The 19989-nt window shown below is 44.7% G+C and overlaps 1 protein-coding gene across 1 annotated transcript; it reads right to left on the bottom strand.

Moving 5' to 3' along the window:
• Positions 1-469: 469 nt before the first annotated feature.
• Positions 470-19698, bottom strand: NPTX2 (neuronal pentraxin 2). The gene is made up of 5 exons (XM_006112821.5): positions 19075-19698; positions 16125-16341; positions 9281-9525; positions 5548-5727; positions 470-2278 (listed from the first exon to the last, which is right to left on the bottom strand). The coding sequence occupies exons 1-5, from the start codon at positions 19534-19536 to the stop codon at positions 2051-2053; spliced, it is 1332 nt and encodes a 443-aa protein (XP_006112883.2). The 5' UTR covers positions 19537-19698; the 3' UTR covers positions 470-2050.
• Between the last annotated feature and the right edge of the window lie 291 nt (positions 19699-19989).

Below are 19989 nucleotides of genomic sequence, written 5' to 3'. Positions count from 1 at the left end.
TACAGCCATAGAAAGACTGTGATTGTTGCCCAGTCCAATGCAAATTACATGCTACTTTATGCCACCATAAGAGGGGGGACTCCTCTCCCCACAACCTAGACAAGACCTCCCACCCACTAATGGGAACATGGACAAGATGAGAGAAAGAGGGAATGGCAGCATTGATACTTAGAGGTATTTCCCCCCCCCCCCATGTGAAACTCATGCACACTTGGTAGGTTTGGCTCCCTCTGCCATAGTAATGAAAGAAAATGCCTTTTTACAAAAGACTTTACATGCCACTTCAGTCAGCACAGGATCAGGGCTGTAGTTTGTATTCATTCTGGAATAAAGGAAGTATATAAATAGAATTTGAGAAGTCTGACTTTTTTAGAGGCACAGTTCGTATGTTTTTAGACATATAATTAAAATCATAGCACTGTGAAATGGCAGATGGTACTTTGTAAGAATATGAAGGAAATAAAGGAAATTGATTTTACAATGCATTTTTAATTAAAAATTATAAGAACTTTCCTTTAAGAACATCATACTACATATTAGTGGGAATATGTAACTTTATCCAACAAATGGAACTGTCACAATAGAGATTCTTACAATTCAGAACATTAAAAATAAAATAGGATGTTTAATTTTATAAATTCTCTTTTAAAAATCACTTTTCTTTAAATTAATAAGAGTATTTACTTTCTGATATATTACATATGCTATCTGCAAGCCACAAACCAAAGAGTCACCAATACCAAGAAAATACAACTCTGTCTCCAAAGTATTGAGAAACCAAAAAAAGCATAATAAAATATACTCTTAAAAGTCAGCTCAGTGCTTACAGAAGTCGTGACAATTAACAAGAATGGAAAGCAAGCACATTCGTCATAGCACATAGGACCATCATAACACAGGAAGTGACAGCAATAGAGACTTAGGTTGGAAAAATATATAGTGATTCTCAGCAAACAGAAACTGAACTTTGGCACTTGCTCACAGAAAGGCTTTTCATAGCAAAACAAAACTGAAATTCACTTAGAAACATTTGCTATGTATTTAGAAAAGAAAAAACAGACTAGAGTGATAGAATTCAGAGAGAAATATGCAGCACTACATGGAATACAAGTACAGTCATTCAACCATCACCTATCCATGAGAGTGGGGAGGGACAAAGGGAATACATACAGACTGGGAGCCAGAATGCCAGTTGATATAAACTGATGTAGCTCCATGAAAATCAACAGAGCTAAGCTGATTTACATCAGCTGAGTATCTAGCCCTTTCTCTGAATTTGGAGTGGAATAGCATTTGCATCATATAATCTCTTCCATGATCTAAACAGGAAAAGATGGTGGGAGGGGGGTACCCTCAAGTTAATGAACCAACTTCTGCAGGTAGAAGGTACAGACTTGTGAGCTACACAGAGCTCTTCTTCAGGTCTAGGGAAAGAAGCAGAGTGTTTAGATCATGACACACAATACAAGGATTCTAACTTGTTTACACTGTAAAGCAATTATCTTCTGTAATGCAGATAGTGGCTACTCAGCTGCTGCTACTACTGCAGGTCTCAGGGGTGCTGAGTTAAGACACGGTAACTATACTAGAAGGATTTCTTCAATTCTTTAAAAAGTATGTAAAATGAATGTTTAATACATATAGGAGGAAAGAGTCAATACCAACATGTACATTTTCCCTCTTTAAAAAAAGCTTTGTGCTTTGTTTGTATCACGTTATCAGAGAGGAGTAATTCTGCCACTTGATATAGATAACATATTTGCAAATGATATTCCCCCAGAAGAATTAATGTACCAAGCAAGGGCCTGATCCAAAGTCTATTGAACTCAATAAGTATCTCGGGATCAGCCTTAAGACAACAACTGCTATCTGAGCCAACAGGTGCCTTTCGTCTTCAGGATTCATGCCAATAATTATTAGCTTTATTTGCACCCAACCTTTCATTTGGGATTTTTTTCACACAATTCATTTGGTGGGCAAAAAAGTGTGACAGACCACACAAGAAATTGTCCTAATAAAATGGGGCACTTAAATAGAAAAATGCTTCTGGCTATAAATCTAGCAAACGCTCTTCACATGTCTCCACAGGCCATTTAGTTGCACCTCCAAACACATCAACATTGTTATCAACCCAGGGTATGATGTTTCCGGGCATGTTGGTGGAGCAGTTGGCAATGTTCACGATGTCTTCTGCTTTTAAGACCCTGTCCCATATATTGAACTGGCTCATCTCCCCAACAAAGGCTTGGGTTGCATCAAATCTTCCTCCAACCGTATCCTATATACACATAAAAAAAATTAGAATTAATTGAACAAGTTTTCCCTGTTCCTTAAAATAAGCTACCCACAATAGGTAAAATGCAAATGCAAAATGCTAGTCATCAAGATTTCAAAATGGCCTTTGTTTAACCTTTCACAAATTATTGCTCTTCCAAGCACTCAGAAACTCATGTCTCAAAGAACTGGTATTTCATATCACAAGGGTGTGAATACCATTTCCAATAGCAAAGGACTACTCTTATGTGCCTGTTGCAGTAAAGGCATACCCATGCTGGCCTTTAGAAAATTAAAGTTGATTTAAGGCCTAATTGGGCAATCCTTGCCAAGACTAGATTTTGTTATCTTCAGTGATAACTATGTATGTATAAAGGGTACTTGTGCCTTTAAGCATGCCACTAACCAGTCATCTGCAGGAATTGAACCAGAACCTCTGGATTTTAAAGAAGAGCCCAACAGCCATTGCCTGTGTTGAAGGACTAATGCCATCCTGTTGGAGGTAATACAGGTTGAACTTCTAGTCTAGCACTCTCTGGTCTGGCAGCATCCATGGTCCAGAATGATTTTAGTTAACTGGATGTCCATTTTATTATGGGTGTGGCCAAGTTTCTTGCAGTCCCATAAAGTTTGTTTACAACCACTCATCCTGGCTCTTAGTTTTGTATGCTGTTATTTAGCTCTAATTTACCCCTAAATGCCCTTTAAGAGCACAGTAAGCAGTGGAAGTATTGATAATGCTGTTAGGCAATGTTGGTGTCCCATGGTCCAGCAAATTAACTGGTTTGGCATCAGTCACGTCCAGAGGGTGCTGGACTAGAGAGGTTCAACCTGTAGCTGTCTTACTCCTTAAACAGTCCAGCCACTAGGAGGCAGAGAGCCACACTAAGCTGGCACGATTACACATCCAGTTGTACAGATTGGAGGGAACTAGAGTATGAGTAGGGAGAAGGAAAGCTTCACAGCAGAGCTCTGGCAGTGCTTTCATGCTGAACCTGAGCCTCTACTGTGCAGCCATAATCAGGGGCAGATGACCGTTTTGCAGGGCCCCGGGCAGCATAATTCCACGGGGCCCCCCCTTTGCCACGGCGCATGTGCAGGGCTTTCTGAAGCGCGGGGCCCGGGGCGGCCGCCCCATTCGCCCTGCCCTATATCCGCCCCTGGCCATAATCAAGAACAAACATCTACTGGCAACAGAATTGGACCAAAATTAATTACACATTGGTCCAGTTTTGAACCTGGGCAAGTTGGAGTGAAATACTATTACAGCCATTTCTGACATACAGTTAATAGTAACTTCTCAGGCATTTTCATCTCCTACTCCCAAAGCTAAAAACTGAATAGTGTAAGTCATTATCTTTGCACTTGCTTTAATGACAGAACTAAGGAATTTGTTTCCAGCCAATAATTTCACTGACTCTCACTTCCTTTTTAATTCATAAGCAGATCACAAAATCCTTCTATTTATTCCTTAGGTAATGTTATTTTCAAGTTTCATAGCAAGATATCTTTCTCTGATTTCCAAAACATAATAAAAGCCATCAGCAATATTCCAATATCACAATTCGTGCTGGGTTGGTTCGTAACAAGTCACTGACAAGCCAGTAATCAGGTGATTTATCTAGCTAGTCAAAAAAGCATGGGCGGGGAGCTCTGAGAATTACAGAATAAAGTGGCCAGTGCTATCCCCTGACTGAGGTACAGCATGTGTTCTGACCTCTGTGGGTTTGTCTCTGGGGCAAGGCAGGAAGGGACCCTGGACAAGGCCACAAGCCTCTCCATTGTGCTGTGAAAGCTAGAGGAGTCCAACTCTTACAGCAATGGAGCACTAAACCCAAGGGGGCACAACAGTGCCGATGTTCTAGCTGGGAAGATGGTGGGGGTGGGAGGAAAGGAAAGTGACCCCCTGCACTCTTTCCTAAAGAGAGCCAGATACAAATTGGAGGCACAGCAACTGCCATTGCAGACAGTTGCTTATCACTATGTTCAGATACATCATAATTGGTCCAATTCAGCCTATTTCCATCGAGTGTTTAGCATCCCTCTAGCTATCTGCCATCAGTTTGAAAGGATTCATATGCAAGCATTAGTCAGATCACTGCCAAAAGTAACAGAACCAGTGCTTCATTTGTTAGCATTAAGTTAAGACTTGCACTAGGAAATATTATGTCTATCATCCATATACATTATACATGTGCTAGAGGCATCTGTCTGTGAGTCCATTTGTATGAGAACTCCTCCTAAATTGTAACATCTAGGACCACCACCTTTGATATGCAACTTCCTCCTCTCCTAACTTAAAGTAAGGTCAAGGGTAGGTTGTGGCAGGAAAAATGGGATGTGACCGGAATTCGATAACATGAAAGGGGGGGGGGGGGGGGGGTGATGAAAGGGATGCAATACTGCACAGTCACCACTGGGGGCAGCGAACATGGAGGATAGCTGTACTGCAGCATGACTACTGGGGGCAGCCGCACCAGGAAGGGAGTGGCTAGCTATGGATGAGGCTCACCATCTTGCTGGCCACTGGCCCAGGTAAGTGGTCCCCCTACCCCAAAGCCTTCCACCCGCCAGACCTAGCACCAGACCACTGTGGACCCACCCAAGCACCACTGGGGGCAGGCAGTGCAGTCCTGTGCCCCCACAGGACCCACAGGCAGTCCCCCAACACCATTAGGCCATGCAGGTGGCCTCGCCAGCAAGCCTGCACAGACCTCCCTGCCACCCTACCCATGCTGGTCTGGGGAGCGCCACCAGGGCTGGCCTGCTCAGCCCCTGTATCTGCCCTCAGGCTGGGGAGGCCTTCACAGCATTCCTCCCTAGCCACAGCCCAGGCCCAGGGAGCACCGGTGGGAGGCCTCCATGACCCCTCCCTCCAGCTTCAGGCCAGCCCCCCCACCACTACTGGGACAGCCCCCCTTCACCTCCATGCTGGGTCCAGGGAGAACCAGTGAGAGGCCTGCACAGCCCCTCCCCCCTGGGCCAGACCCAGGCAATACGGGGCAAGTCTTCTGGTAACAAGAATTAAATAAGAGAAATACAGCAAGGTAACAGCTATTAGTTCCACAAAGTCTGTTGCTTGGTCATACATCTCCGATGTGACACACAGAGGAAGAGCAATGGCATTTCAGACCTGGGCAATAACAGCCCTATGCATTCCAAATTGCCTTTGTATTTGTGATCAGTAGGTTTTGCTTTAATTTCTGCTTCTAGAGAAGGGGGAGAGAGCTAGTTATTTTTACCCTACGAAACAACAATTTCTCTTAAACTCACCTGCTCCTGACCCAAAATCAGGACTCCTCCAGGTTTAACTGGATGCCAAGGGGCTAAATTTTCACCAGTGCCGAGTTTCTCTCCATCCTGAAATGCCTCCCACATGCCATCTCTAGTTGTCCATGTGACGCAGATATGATGCCACTTCCCATCACTAATAAACAGAGGGAGCTGGGCAACCTACATGTAGATAACAACAATAATTAATGCTGGAGACCTTATTGAGACCTATGGCCACTATTTAAGAACCAAGGCTTCATCATTACTCTAGTTTCTTCATAGAATGTGTGTCCTATCCCAGACATTCATTCCCATCAAAAATGTAAACACAAGCCATTCCACATTGTTCCTGGTTTACAGCAGCCTTGCAAATGGCTAACAAGAGAAGGCATGCTCAGTGCTCTGGGAATTGAGAGAAAGGCATGTTTGCTGCTCCAGCTGTGGCTAAATACCAAAGGTACAAGAGAGTAGGCTACCCCCAGTCCAGCTGATGCTGCATGCTATTCCAGAGCATTTCTTTGCTGTTGTTTAAATCCCTTAATCTTACCCCTAACCTCCCATTCTGTTTTTGTGCTAGGATTGTCTGTCTTCAATCTTGGGGCTTGCCCATGGAAGAAAATCCTTTGAAGAAAATACTGCTGCACTCTATTTACTGGGAAAGATTTTGAGCTCCTTCTACTCCAGCTGTCTATGAGAAATTGACTAGGGGCTTCACAGGGCACAGGATAGGCCCCTTTTACAGGCATAATTCAAAGACTATAATTCAATACAAAGTCTCATTGGCTTCAGTGGGCTTTGGATCAGCTGTTAATCCAGAAGAAAATTTTTAGCCTTACACAAGCAGTTAACAGTGTAGGCTAACAAGCCTACAAATGGGGACATTTTACTAGCAGAGATAAGCAAGTTCTAACCTCGCTTCTCTGCCCCCACCAAACACATGCACGTACATGTCAGAAATATTAACACAGTATTTTTAATAAACATTTCTAAACCTACTGCATGACCATGAACCATTTGAATTGTACTTTAGGTATCTTAGCAACCCTATCACTATATTCCCAGGGATTAGGTGTTTTGAGACTAAAACCCCCCCACAAAGTACAGAACTATGTAGCACTTTAAAGACTAGCAAGATGGTTTATTAGATGATGAGCTTTCGTGGGTCAGACCTACTTCCTCAGATCAATATGTGGAAGAAAATCGGCACAACCATATATACCAAAGCGATACAATCAAAAAAATGAACGCATGTGAAATTGACCAAATCAAATTTTAGAACAGAGTGGGGGTGAGGCGGGAAGGTTAGTGTCTGTGAGGTAATGACATAGGGGTGATAATTGGGGAAGCTGTCTTTGTAACAAAGACTCTAATTATCTCACCCATTACAAAGATAGCTTCCCCAATTATCACCCCTAATGTCATTACCTCACAGACACTAACCTTCCCGCCTCACCCCCACTCTATTCTAAAATTTGATTTGTCAATTTCACATGCGTTCATTTTTTTGATTGTATCACTTTGGTATATATGGTTGTGCTGATTTTCTTCCACATATTGATCTGAGGAAGTGGATCTGGCCCACGAAAGCTCATCACCTAATAAACCATCTTGTTAGTCTTTAAAGTGCTACATAGTTCTGTCTTTTGTTTCAGCTACACCAGACTAACACGGCTGCATCTCTATCACTATCCCACAAAGTACAGTGTCTGATGTCAAGTTTTGATAAACTTCACTTCAGCCATCATTGAACAATCTAATTTTTGCTCAAGTACATAGCTTAATGACTTAATTTGAGGTTTACACATTCTACATCAATTTCTTTTGACAGCTAGCTCAAACTAGAAAAAAAGAGAAAGATGTGCAGGATATTTAAGATTAAAAATCTTTAAAAGTTGTGTTTTAGTATTTCTTTTTCTTCTCAGGCCTGATTCTACAGTGCATGTTTGACACTTCACAGACAATTGAACTTCTTATAGACAAAAGCAGCAATTGAAAGAGTTTGACATAAATTAAAGACTAAATAGCTAGAATATTAAAAACAAAACAAATCTATGGACATGCAGATAAGTTTGCAGATGATACCAAGCTGGGAGGGGTTGCGACTAATCTGCAGGATAGGGTCATAATTCCAAATGATCTGGACAAATTGGAGAAATGGACTGAGGTAAATAGGATGAAGTTTAATAAAGACAAATACAAAGTGCTCTACTTAGGAAGGAACAATCAGTTTCACACATACAGAATGGGAAGTGACTGTCTGGGAAGGAGTATGGCAGAAGGGATCTAGGGGTTATAGTTGACCACAAGTTGAATATGAGTCAGCAGTGTGATGCTGTTGCAAAGAAAGCAAACATGATTCTGGGATGTATTAACAGGTGTGTTGTGAGCAAGACACAAGAAGTCATTCTTCCACTCTACTCTGAGCTGGTTAGGCCTCAATTGGAGTATTGTGTCCAGTTCTGGGCACCGCATTTCAAGAAAGATGTGGAGAAATTGGAGAGGGTCCAGAGAAGAGCAACGAGAATAATTAAAGGTCTAGAGAATATGACCTATGAGGGAAGGCTGAAGGAATTAGGTTTGTTTAGTTTAGAAAAGAGAAGATTGGGGGGGACGACATGATAGCAGTTTTCAGATATCTAAAAGGGTGTTATAAAGAGGAGGGAGAAAACTTGTTCATCTTGGCCTCTGGGGATAGAACAAGCAGCAATGGGCTTAAACTGCAGCAAGGGAGGTTTAGGTTGGACATTAGGAAAAAGTTCCTAACTGTCAGGGTAGTCAAACACTGGAATAAATTGCCCAGGGAGGTTGTGGAATCTCCATCTCTGGAGATATTTAAGAGTAGGTTAGATAAATATCTATCAGGGATGGTCTAGACAGTATTTGGTCCTGCCATGAGGGCAGGGCACTGGACTCGATGACCTCTTGAGGTCCCTTCCAGTCCTAGTATTCTATGATTCTATGACATATGCCTTATTCTCTTAGCTGTCCATTTAATTTTATGCCAGGTTCATTCTGGTAGATTCAATTCCTATTAATTTTAAAAGATCATCATTGGTTTCACTCAGATCTCCTTTATACAGGTGCCAAACTGATTTAGCTTTGAATGAAATGAGATTCAGACCTAGTCTGTATGATTCAGGGGTGGGAAAACTCAGACCTGGAGGCTGGATGCAGTCCCCAGCTTGCCTGGATCCGGCCTCCAAGCCTTATGGCCCTCCTCCTAGCATTGGGGAGCCCACGCTGGCACTCCAGCCTCCCCACTGTCCCACCATGGGGTTGGAGCATACAGAATCTACTAGGCTGTACCCCCCTAAGCTCTGGTGTGTGAGGGGAATGTGGGGAATGTCTTTATCCTCTGTTGTGGGCCACGACAGTAAGGGTTTGGGGTGAGTTGTTGTTTGTTTGTTTTTTGCTTCTCACTGATTTTTCTGTTGGTCAGTGGTCCCCGACCCAAAAAGGTTTCCCACCCCAATCTAAATGTTTGTAATTTCACTGTACAAGCACAGGTTAAGCATATCCAGCAATACTATGTTGTCTGTTCTCATGAACAAAAGCATCACCTAATTTTATTCACAGCCATTCTCTGAAAGTGTGTGAATTTATTTTAAACTTTGGTGCCCTGATCTTGCTTCCATTGAAGTCAATAGAAAGAGTTACCAGAGATTTTTATAGTGCAGAAGAACACCTTTTACCTGGGCTGTATAATCTAGAAGGAAAAATAGTTAGTTCTTACCTTGTCATTAATGAGCAATTCGATTGGATTATTCCCCCACTCTATCAACACAATTTCATTAGCCTGCCCAGGGACAGCATAGGAGAACGGTGTTCCAATCCCAGGAGAAGCACTAGACCTCAGCCACAAGCACACAGTGAAGGCATATAGCTCTGGCAGAGTCTTCTTGATCTTCCCATATAAATAATTTGTGCGGAGAGGGAGGGAGACCTTGAATTCATCAGGTGATTTAAATGCACTGCTACCTAGGGTTATAGGAAGAGAAAAAGCAATGTGTTTTACATGTGTTTTAAATAACAATCTCTTCTTATCTAAATCTGAAGTCATAGTTAAGACATGGTATTTTCTAACTTTTACTGATTTAAGGAATTACACAAAGTATATTCAAGTTGCACAGACAACCTGAATTTGACTCCCTTGTATGTCTGGGTTCTGATACAGTCTTTAATTATATGACTACATACTATGTTTTCAAAGGACTCCTGCTTCACTCAGTGAACAGTACGGACAGTATTCAACGAGCAGCCATTCAGTATTTTGTATTGTCCTCTCTCTCCAATGTGTGGCCTAGGCCTTATTTATTCAATGGCAGCTATAAGAAATTATTATTTTCTCCAGGGCCAATTATTTTCTATGGCACTTGTCACTATAGTATCTGAGTGCTTCGCAATCATTAATTTAGCTTTACAAATGCCCTGCAAAATGAAGAGGTCTCGTTATCTGCATTTTCATGATGAAGACCAAATGCACAGAGAGATTAAGTGGAAGATTATTCACTAAGTTTGGGAGCCTGACTTGAAGTGACTAGAACCAGATTTCTCGGAGTACCTTATCTGCCTGATTGGAAACTGGTTTTTTGACTAAATGGTATTGTCCAATGGAAAATCATGTCAAAATGTTTTTGATGGGCTCTAATATTTAGCATTATATAGCACTTTAAAAGTCCAGTCCCCATTGCTTTTCATTTACAGCTCCTCGATTTTGTTAATTAGACCTCCAGAGTCCGTTTGGGTGCCCAGAAAAAATGAGGGAAATAATTCTATTACTCCCTATGATAAGCTTGTTTGACTTGCCCAGCTGTACATAGAAACCAGGGATAAAATCCACAGCAACTGTGTTCTGCAGGGCAACATATAATTGGCCTATCCATGATACTGTCTTTATTTTTCCTGAAGGCCTTCGCTTCATTTACACTCACATCGTCTAATTTCTGTAACAGGATCCTTCACTCCCCAACCCTGATCCATCCCCAGAGAAGGTCTAGTCTGTGCACTGAAGAAGGAAAGGATCATGTGGAAAAAATAGCGTGTGAACATGTAATTAAACACCGTATCCTAGCACGCTATGCACAAGGGGGCCAAATTAGGGTTGCCTGTGCAAACTTAATTCTGGCATTTCCTAACTTGTGTGCTTCACTTAGCAACCTCAATAATGTTCTTTTAACATGGGCTTGTGTGTATAATTTCCTAGGATTTTTTAAAAAGCAAACTGGAATAAATACCCAGAAATTCTACCACTTGGCATCATAATCAGTGGGGAACTTTTAGATTCTCCACACAGCCCTCTGCCACTTGTGCTAATAAAATAGTAATAGAGACGTAGCCATGTTAGTCTGGTCTTGCTGAAACAAAAGACAGGACTATGCAGCACGTTAAAGACTAATAATACGGTTTATTAGGTGATGAGCTTTCGTGGACCAGACCCACTTCCTCAGATCAAATTGTGGAAGAAAATTGGTATTTTCTATTTTTTGGTATATAGGGTCATGCCAATTTTCTTCCATGATTTGATCTGAGGAAGTGGGTCTGGCCCACGAAAGCTCATCACCTAATAAACCATCTTGTTAGTCTTTAAAGTGCTGCATAGTCCTGTCTTTTATTTTGTGCTAATAAAGTAACTGAAAGCAATATTAGGAATCATTCTCGATGTCAGGGGGTGGGCAAAATATGGCCCACAGGCCACAACTGGCCCAATAAATATTTTCCTTCAGCCCACCATGACCCTCCACCCCAAGGCCTGAGGAAAATGTTCTATAGCCCAGCAAGGTACTAAAGCTGTCTGCCTGCCTACCACAGGCCCAACCACACTGCTCCCAGAAGCACCACACCTGGAGGCTGCTGGCAGGGGTGTCTCTGCACACACCTTTTGGGACAGGGGAAGCGGGTCTCTGTGCACTGCCCCCACACCCAGCATCATCTTCACAATTCCCATTGGCTAGTTTCTGGCCAATGGGAGCTTCAGAGGCAGTGCTTGAAAGTGCAGGCAGCACATGGAGATCTGCTGTCCTCTCCCCCAAAGGGTGCACAGAGACAAGCTTGCCCCAACAGCTGGCAGCTGTGAGCATCATAGGGCCACATGGTATGCAGGCAGCCTGCCAGCCTGAGTGCCCTGCTGCACCACCGGCCAGGAGCCACTTATGCTGGTAAGCATCTCTCAGCCATGGACATAGCCTGTACCTGGCACGTCCTCCCTCACCCCAACCCCTCCCCAGGTCACAAGCCCTTCCTGAACCCAAACTCCATCCCAAATCCTGCCTCCCTCCTGCACCTTAATCCCTGTCCAGAGATTTCTCCTGCAGCCAAACTCCATCCCAGACCCCACACTCCCTCCATTAATAGAACAGAAAGTGCAGCCTTAGCAAAATGCTTGGAATGGCCCCTGTGCAAAAATTATTGCCAACCCCTGCACTATGTGGACCAGCACAGATTTTTGCTACCAGAAGGGGAATGACGAGATTCAGGAATCTTGAGCTCCATTCTAAGCTCTGGAGGGGGCTGTGCTTTAGTGGGCACAGACTCTTCTGTGCCTTTCCCACAGGAGCTTGGGCCCCTTCCCTGTCCTATTCTTGTCTCTGCCCACCTGTGGCTCATTCTCCTTGCCTACCATTCCCAGGCTCCATTACTCAATATTCTCATCTCAGTCCTAGTGTCCTTGGCCAGTCAGGCCTAAGTCTTAGTCACCCCTACCCCACATCTCTCTTCCTCCCCACACTTAGTGCTAGTCTCTTTGCCCAGACTTCTTCCCCCCTTCCAACTCCTCTTCTGGTCTATCTCCTGCCCTGTTTTCCAGGCCCAGTCTCCTTCTCCAGGTTCATTATCCAATCTCAGTATTCCTCCTACCCATAATCCTCTGCAGTTTCTTGCTTCAGTCTCTTGACCAGCCAATCCCCATTATCCCACACTCCTTCCAGCTCCGTTCCCTCTTCCCTCTTACTTCCAGTTCCCTGACAGGTTCTCAGCCCCAGTCTGTGTTCCTCTGACTAACTGCTTTTTGTTCTCCCTCTCCATCCTATTTCTCACTCTCTCTCCTTGCCCACCTGATCTTGGTTTCTCTCCCCTCCTTCCAGAGCCACTCAGGCCCCTTGCGCTAAACTACCCTTTCTCTTCCTCTAGTCTGGTTTTTGTCCCCCTATGCATGTAGATTACATGGCTTCCTCCTCCTTGTTCCCTTTGTTAGGAGCAGAAGAGCACCGGAGAGACAGGCTCTCTGCTCTCAGTTTCCGTGCCTGGCCCCAGACATACTCAAAGCAGCAGGGAGCAATGATTACAGGGAAAGCCCAGCTTCACCCCTGTCACTGTGGGTTTGGAGCATGCTCAGTTTCTCTGAGGATAGTGCATGCACAGTCTGGGCAGGAGGTGTGCCAAGGCCTGTGCATGCTCCATGAAGATGGTACCTTCAAAAATTCAACTGCTGCAAATCAAAGAAGTCTCCGCTAGCATGTACAAACTGATTTTTCAAAGATTTAGAACTTGGGGCCAGATTTTCAGAGGATCTCAAAAGGCATGTCCTTGGCACAAATGCCAAGCCTCTTCTCCAAAGCATGGGGTGCTAGAGCTAGAATTTAACCCTACTCTCAATCTTTTTCCCTACCCTCAATCTTACCTAGGGTTGATTTTTTTTAACTGCAGCCAAAGCCATTCAGACTAACATGGATAATTTCCAACCCCAAATGGTAATTGTTTGGCAAAGGGTAGGGGAATGTCAGGCAGCTTTTACTATAGGTGTTGCTACCAGCCCTGTCTAGAATAACTAACACAAAGAAACAGGCATTTACAGCTCTAATGGTAGGTGCAAGGTTAAATACACATGGTAAGAGATAGTGGCTTGCAGTCTAACAAAATGTTCCTTAGTGCATTTTTACAGAACACAATGTTAAAATGCCCTAAGGAGCCAGGAGTGTGCACCAGCAGGATCTGCACAGACCAATTAATGAGCTACATGTTAGTGCGCTTTAGAAATCACAGCTCCAAGGTGCTCATTACTCCCACCTGATAAACAAGTTCACAATCATCTGTAACAGCTCCATACAAGGTTTCAGAGGGGTCGCCATGTTAGTCGGTCTCAGCAAAAAACAATAAGGAGTCCAGTGGTACTTTAAAGACTAACAAATTTATTAGGGCATTAGGACATAAACGTCCGTGAGATACAGCTCACTTGCTCAGACGCTTGGAGAAAAGGAAAAAAGGCAGGGATACAGAGATAGGAGTGTAACATCAGTGTTAATTAAATCAGAATGGATGTGGCTTGTCTCCAACAGTTATGAGAAGGTGAGAGTACCTGAACGGGAAATTACCTATAAGTAATTACCAATAGATAATTTCCCCTTCCGGTATTCTCACGTTCCCATCACTGTTAGAGATGAGCCACGACTACCCTGATTAAATTAGCACTGATGTCACACTCCCATCTCTGTATCCCTTCCTTTTTCTCTTTTCTCCAAGCATCTGAGGAAGTGAGCTGTATCTTATTAAAGGTTATGACCTAAAAAATGCTGTTAGTCTTTAAAGTGCCATCGAACTCCTCGTTGTTTTATTTCCAAGTACAAATTAAAAGCCAGTCATGAAACTCTTCCATAGTCTCCTGCCACCCTTTACAAAAGAGCAGCCTTTTTCTAGGACAAATGTTAAGTCCACTGAGAGATTATAGCATTGTGGATGTTGAACAATCTATTGCCCAGAAATAGATTACAAATGGATCAGCATTTGAAATATATAAATTATTAATACTTTGCACTTGTACTGCTCCATTCATTAGCACATCCCAAAGGGCTTTGCAAGCATTAATGGACTGCATTTCTCAACAGTCCCAAGAATTAAACATTGCAGTATTATCCTTCACTGTCCAGAAGGAGAAAAGCTCTGCCCAGGAAAGGCTAAGTGACGTTCATCAAAATCTCAAAGACAAGCAACAACAATGCCAGGATAAGAACCCCTATCTCCCAATTCCTGTCTTCCAAACACTTCAGCTCCTTAGAAATCTTTGGGAAAGCATCTTTTTATAACATTCTCTCTGTTCTTTCTAGTCTCACAAAGTTATAAGCACTGCATATTGGACCCTTTTTTACTTCTCTCACACACACAAGACCTATGCCCTACAGGGACATGCTATTTCAAGGCCAGTATTACAAGTATCAGTGAGTTTGCAATTCAAAGCACTTGAATGAGTATAAAAAGAGTCCAGAGAAACTTGTTAACTTGGAAGGTTTCACTGCCCAAGCTTACTGGGGAAATATTAAGTGGCCAACAATTATACTTCTCTTTTTGCACATTCTTTTTAAATGAAAAGTCTATGCTCAGTACTAAACACATGGATCCTTTAGCCTGTATCTTAAAATTCATGAGATGTGTGTGTCTGCACATTTTTGAAAGTGTGCCCACTACAGTTTGTTTTAAGGCAGGCAGCTCATTCACCCAAGCAAACCATTACCCAAACCTGCTATTCTTATACAGATTATTTAAGGGTAATCTAATAGGATGCAATTCTCTGAACGTACATTGTCCTTACAGTTTTATTTTGTACTTGCTTGCCACATGCATTTGTACATTAAATAAATGGACTGTACCCAGGCATGCAGTTTCCCAGTAATAATGAATCTCAGTATCTGATTAAATGATTAGGATTAAGTGTCCCCCAGTGGCACCACATGTAATCCACTGTAAAACCTGAAGGTTGCACTTTTGAGATAGGACATATGCTTCAAGGTCTGCAGATTCTCAGAGTATTATTCACCACTAATGAAAACCAATTGTTTGGTCTCAATGGCGTAGCCAACAAAAAAGTGGAGGGGACCTAGTGGCATAATTAGTGGCTGCAGATCTAGAGGGTGAAGCTAGCTGTAGCAGCCTATACAGTAGGCAAGTTGTACTCTCTAACTTGAACTGCACTGAAAATAATGTGAGCTAACAAAGTGTGTGGAGAGCACTTTTTTTCCTTCTCCATATATATGGTCCCCATATCTGTAGATATCTGGGTATGCAGCAAACTTTAAGGGATGGGCAGTTGGTGCAGCTGAGGCTGGGGGGACAAGCCCCCAGCCCCACATACAACCCCCTCCTCGCTGAAGCCCTGCCCCTGATGGGGAGAGGAGGAGGCAGGGCAGTGTGCCTAGTGCAACCCTCCCCCAGGGGAGGATATGGGGCAGTGCCTCCCAGGAGCACTAGGGAAGAGAGGTAAGGGGCGTGTGCACCCAGTGCAGCTCCCTGAGCACCAGGGGAGAGGAGGAAGTTGCATGGTTCCAGCCTCCCCAGGCAGGAGCAGAGGTGTGGCCCCTACCTGGCAGTTTGGAAAGGCAGGGCATAACATTCTGGACACCCATTGTCTTCAAACCCCACCGTGTTATTTTATTCCAGTTTAGAGCTGGAACCTTCTCTGTACAAAGTGACTCATTAAGTAAGTGCGTGACAGAGGGAGGAACTGAACCTACATCTCCAGGGAGATAGTCCAGTCCCTCTGCATGAGACCATGCTTTGTCTCTTAAGAGGCAGAGTACTAGTGCGGCAGCAGAAGAGGGAGGAAACTAAACAACAACATACACGGAAGGCTTTGAGTTCTGTCTCCAAATTACCTTTCTCTAATTCAGAAACTCTTTCCAGCAATGCACTTAGGGCTGATTCTGTCTTTTGCCGATGGGCGGAAGTTTCATTATGAAGCAGGGATTTCTCATCCTCCAGTTCAGCCACTTTGCTTAAAAGCTGGCGCTCTAGATCTCCAAGCCTCCTTTGAAGCATCTCTCGAAGCTCATTAGGCAGGGCTGCATATGACACATTGGCTCGGAGTTGGTGCTTCAAGGAAAAAGAAAAAAAATTTATGCCACTTCTCAAAAAGCAAAAATTGTGAAATGTGGGTTTTCTTGTGACCAAGGAGGGGGGGGGGCAGATTTCAAACCAGAAGACTAAGCTCTCCTGAAAGCATAATAGAAAGGCAAAAAACAACATGTCATGTTCAAAGCTTTCATCAGGTCAGCAAAAAGAGACTGGTTTCTTCAAAACCAATGTATTTGTTTAATGATTCACTTATTTCATGCTTCCCTTGTTTCATATCACTGACAGTTAATACATTTAAGAAAGATGGCTTCTTGCCTGTATTTTGTAGAACTAAGCTTGATGTAGATCAAATAGCTACATGTTGCATAGTTTTAAAATAATCTATTCAACTAATTCAAAATGACATTACTAGGTTAGTTAGAAATGGAGTAAATTAAAGCAAGAAAATGTTAATCTACTTGTAAAGTAATCAAAATGGACATGTTGAGTATTTTAATTTGGTAAATAGTGTATGATTTATTAAACAAAAAGTCAGATATTTCATCAAATCAACTCTGAAAGTGACCCATTGTGAAAGTGAAGTTTGCAAAGTGGGATATAGTCTTTAAACAAAAAAAAACTAGATTTACTTAAATTACTGCTAGATACCAAGAGTTTTGTCTTCTAGGGGCATTTTATTGTAGGACCTTTCCTTTTCCCCCACTAAAATTATAATGCTATCAAGAGATTCTCAAATGAACAGCAGTATACCGGTAATAAGAGACTGGATTTTATCCTGAACAGGAAGTTTTCAGAGATTTCCCTAAGAAGCAGACTTTTTTAAATTTTATTTTATGGAATGTTCTCTTCCAAAGATAACAGGAAAATGAGAGAGGACAAAAGCAAAGGAATGGAAAGGGAAAGGAAAGAACAGGGCAGAGGGGAGAGAAGAATGGCCTCTCCGTTTCTATCTGCTAGGAATTAATCAAAGATTTCTAAAAAGTCAGAGCAAAGCTTTTTAAATATATCTGAGGTCCATCTTTTCTGAGACATTATCTGCTCTCTAGGTGCCAGGTCAGCCAAGCCACTGTACCAAGCTTCTATCCCTTCCATTAGGCAACACACGTCATTTGGCTACAAGCACTGCTCTAGAGAACCAAACTTTCCATGCATCAGAGAGTTTCCAAGATGGCAGGCTAAACCCCCAAACACAGCTCTGGGAAGCAATTTTTAAGGAGATATCCGTTACCCCTCTGGCCTATTTCTAGCCAAATAAATCATATTCTATTCTATGGACAGTCCCACAACACATAGCTGGTGTGACTCCAGAAGACCCTCACCTCCTGCAGTGGGCAAGGCCCCAGCACTGTAACCTATGTGGGGAAGTAGCCAATGGGGAAGTGCCTTGAAAAAATGTGAAAAGCCTCTGCCATGAATCTATTATTAAAACTGCTCCAGCAGCCATTCTAGTTAATAGACAGCAAGTAATAGTTGAATGGACATGAACTTTTAATAAATCATTTAAAAATCCTCTTGGGAATCATATGCATCAAAATGGGGAGCGGGACAAAATACCTTGAATTCTGCCCTGGTCTAGGGGGGAGGAGAGAGAACAACACTGCGGGGGAAAGTTTCCATCCAAGCAAAACATTGCCACAAGTATGATGTCTAACTGTGAGCCTGATCCAAAGCATACTGAAGTCCATGAGAGCCTCTACACTGGTTTCTATGGGCTTTGAATCAGCTTTCGTATGTGTGCAGTTACTGGAATGACTTGCAGTCACCTGAGACCAATTCTCAGGAAAGCATCGTCTTGTCGTTATGACCCGCGCTACATTGCTTTCCCCAGGCCCTTCCCGTTTTGTTTAGCGCCGTTAGGTCAAGGTCGTGCGGGCCGGAATTTCAGCATCACATTCCAAGTCCTGCCCGACACGTTCTCGGCAGCCGTGCGGTGGAGATTTAGAAAATACTAAAACTGGATCCTAAGCTCCTAACAGCAGGAAAATAAAACCCACAAATCTCTTCCTGTGCATTTTAAGGGCTGGGACATAGTAAGAGGATACTCTGTTTCCCATTAAATACATCAAGAAAATCAATTCACTGCAGTCCCTCCTGCTGGCTCAGCTTGGGTTTTTTCTCCTCCTCTTAAAGCCAGCATATAAGGACTTCATTAGCAGCTTACCATGTAGCCAGCACAAGGGCTTGGATTTCAGATTGCTGGTCCAAAGTACCCATTTTCTCACCAAGTACAGTGCATGCATCAAGTACTCACACAAAAGGCAGGCGCCTTTCCCCTCTCACCACACTAGGGTATAGTTTTGGGGGCGCCCAAGAAAAGGGAGTAGGAGACTATAGATTTTATTGCCCCAGAAACTGACTAAAGAGGGTTCCTGGCGTGAGGGCAGGGGGCTAGACTTGATGACCTCTGGAGGTCCCTTCCAGTTCTAGTGTCCTGTGATTCTATCACCCAAGCGGCTTCGAGAACCATTCCTAGCTGCTGGGAAGTGATGCCTGTTCCTTTCATTCTGGGACTCCCAGCAACTTTGTTAATTGCCCTCCTGAGAGACCCTGTGAGTTCAATGGGTGACATCACCCTCTTCCCTCCCCCCGCTTCCCTACAGGGGTTAGTCGCTACGACCTGGCACCTGGAGCGGAGATGGCACCTCGGGTGAAAAGCGCTCAACTCCCAGACACAGCCACGCCGCTCGGGTTACAGCACCAGGGACAGCTCCCCTCCAACAGTGGTCTGGCGGGTCCCCGAGCGTCTCCTACCTCCAGGTTCTCCAACCGGTCCTTCAGCGTCTGCATGGTCCGGCTCAGCTGGTCGATGACCTGGGCAGGGTCCCGAGGCAGGTCCCCCATGGTGTCTTTGCCTTTGCCCAACTCTTTCCTCCAGCCCCCGGCTCCGGGCTTGCCGTCGGGGCCGGGGGAGCTCTCGCAGCGGTTCAACTTGCTGGTCAGCTCTCGGATGGTCTCCCGCTGGTTGCCGATGGTCTCCTTCTGCTGCAGGATGGTCTCCCGCAGCTGCAGCACGGTGGCTTTCAGCTCCTCCTCGGTTGGGAAGGCGCCCCCTTGCATGGGCACCGGGGGCAGCGGGCAGCCCGAGGGGGCAGCGTCCAGCGGCAGGGAGGTGCACACGAAGCGGCTGCCCGGGGGGCTCTCCTGGCCCCTCACTGCCCGCCAGCTGGCCCCGGAGGCGAGGGAGAAGAGCAGTCCAGCCAGGAGAGCCAGCATGCCGCCCACGGGGCGCAGAGCCCCAGAGGCACACGGGGATGGGGGATCCTTTGGGGCTCAGCCCCAGCGCGCAGCTCTCCGGGACGGCTGGGACAGGGGGGCCCGGCGGCTCGTAGCAGCGCCCGCGGAGAGGGGAGAACCGAACCCAGCCTGCGCCGCCCCAGCTCCTGCGCTCGGCTCTTAAAGGGGGAGCGGGCGGCGGGCGCGGGGTCCGGCGGGCGCTGGTTGGTCCGGGCGCGGGCTGACGCCACGCGGTCCCCAGCGCGCGGAGGAGCCGGAGCGGGTGTGGGAGGCCAGGGAGACTTCCCATTGGCTGCTCGTCCGGCCCCAGAGACGCGTGAGCACAGTCAGCCTGGCCGGGCAAGTCAGGGGAGAGCCGGGTCATTTAGCCTGGGGCGGGAGGGGGGCAGGCAGGCGGCACCGCGGATGCTGCCTCGCTGGAAGGCAGGCCCC

Source organism: Pelodiscus sinensis, chromosome 15 (assembly GCF_052426305.1).
Source record: "Pelodiscus sinensis isolate ZL-2025 chromosome 15, ASM5242630v1, whole genome shotgun sequence".
In the NCBI taxonomy this organism is placed as follows: domain Eukaryota; kingdom Metazoa; phylum Chordata; order Testudines; family Trionychidae; genus Pelodiscus; species Pelodiscus sinensis.
The sequence above is the reverse complement of the archived record's forward strand: the minus strand, read 5'-3'. Positions and strand labels throughout refer to the sequence as shown.

What these genes read in the sequence shown, in the direction of transcription:
- NPTX2 (XM_006112821.5), bottom strand. Translation starts at nt 19,536, where the DNA reads ATGCTGGCTCTCCTGGCTGGACTGCTCTTCTCCCTCGCCTCCGGGGCC. An exon ending in AGTTTCTGAATTAGAGAAAG is followed by an intron (nt 9,526 to 16,124) that starts GTAATTTGGAGA and finishes CTATAACCCTAG; the next exon opens with GTAGCAGTGCATTTAAATCA. An exon ending in TGATTTTGGGTCAGGAGCAG is followed by an intron (nt 2,279 to 5,547) that starts GTGAGTTTAAGA and finishes ATGTGTATATAG; the next exon opens with GATACGGTTGGAGGAAGATT.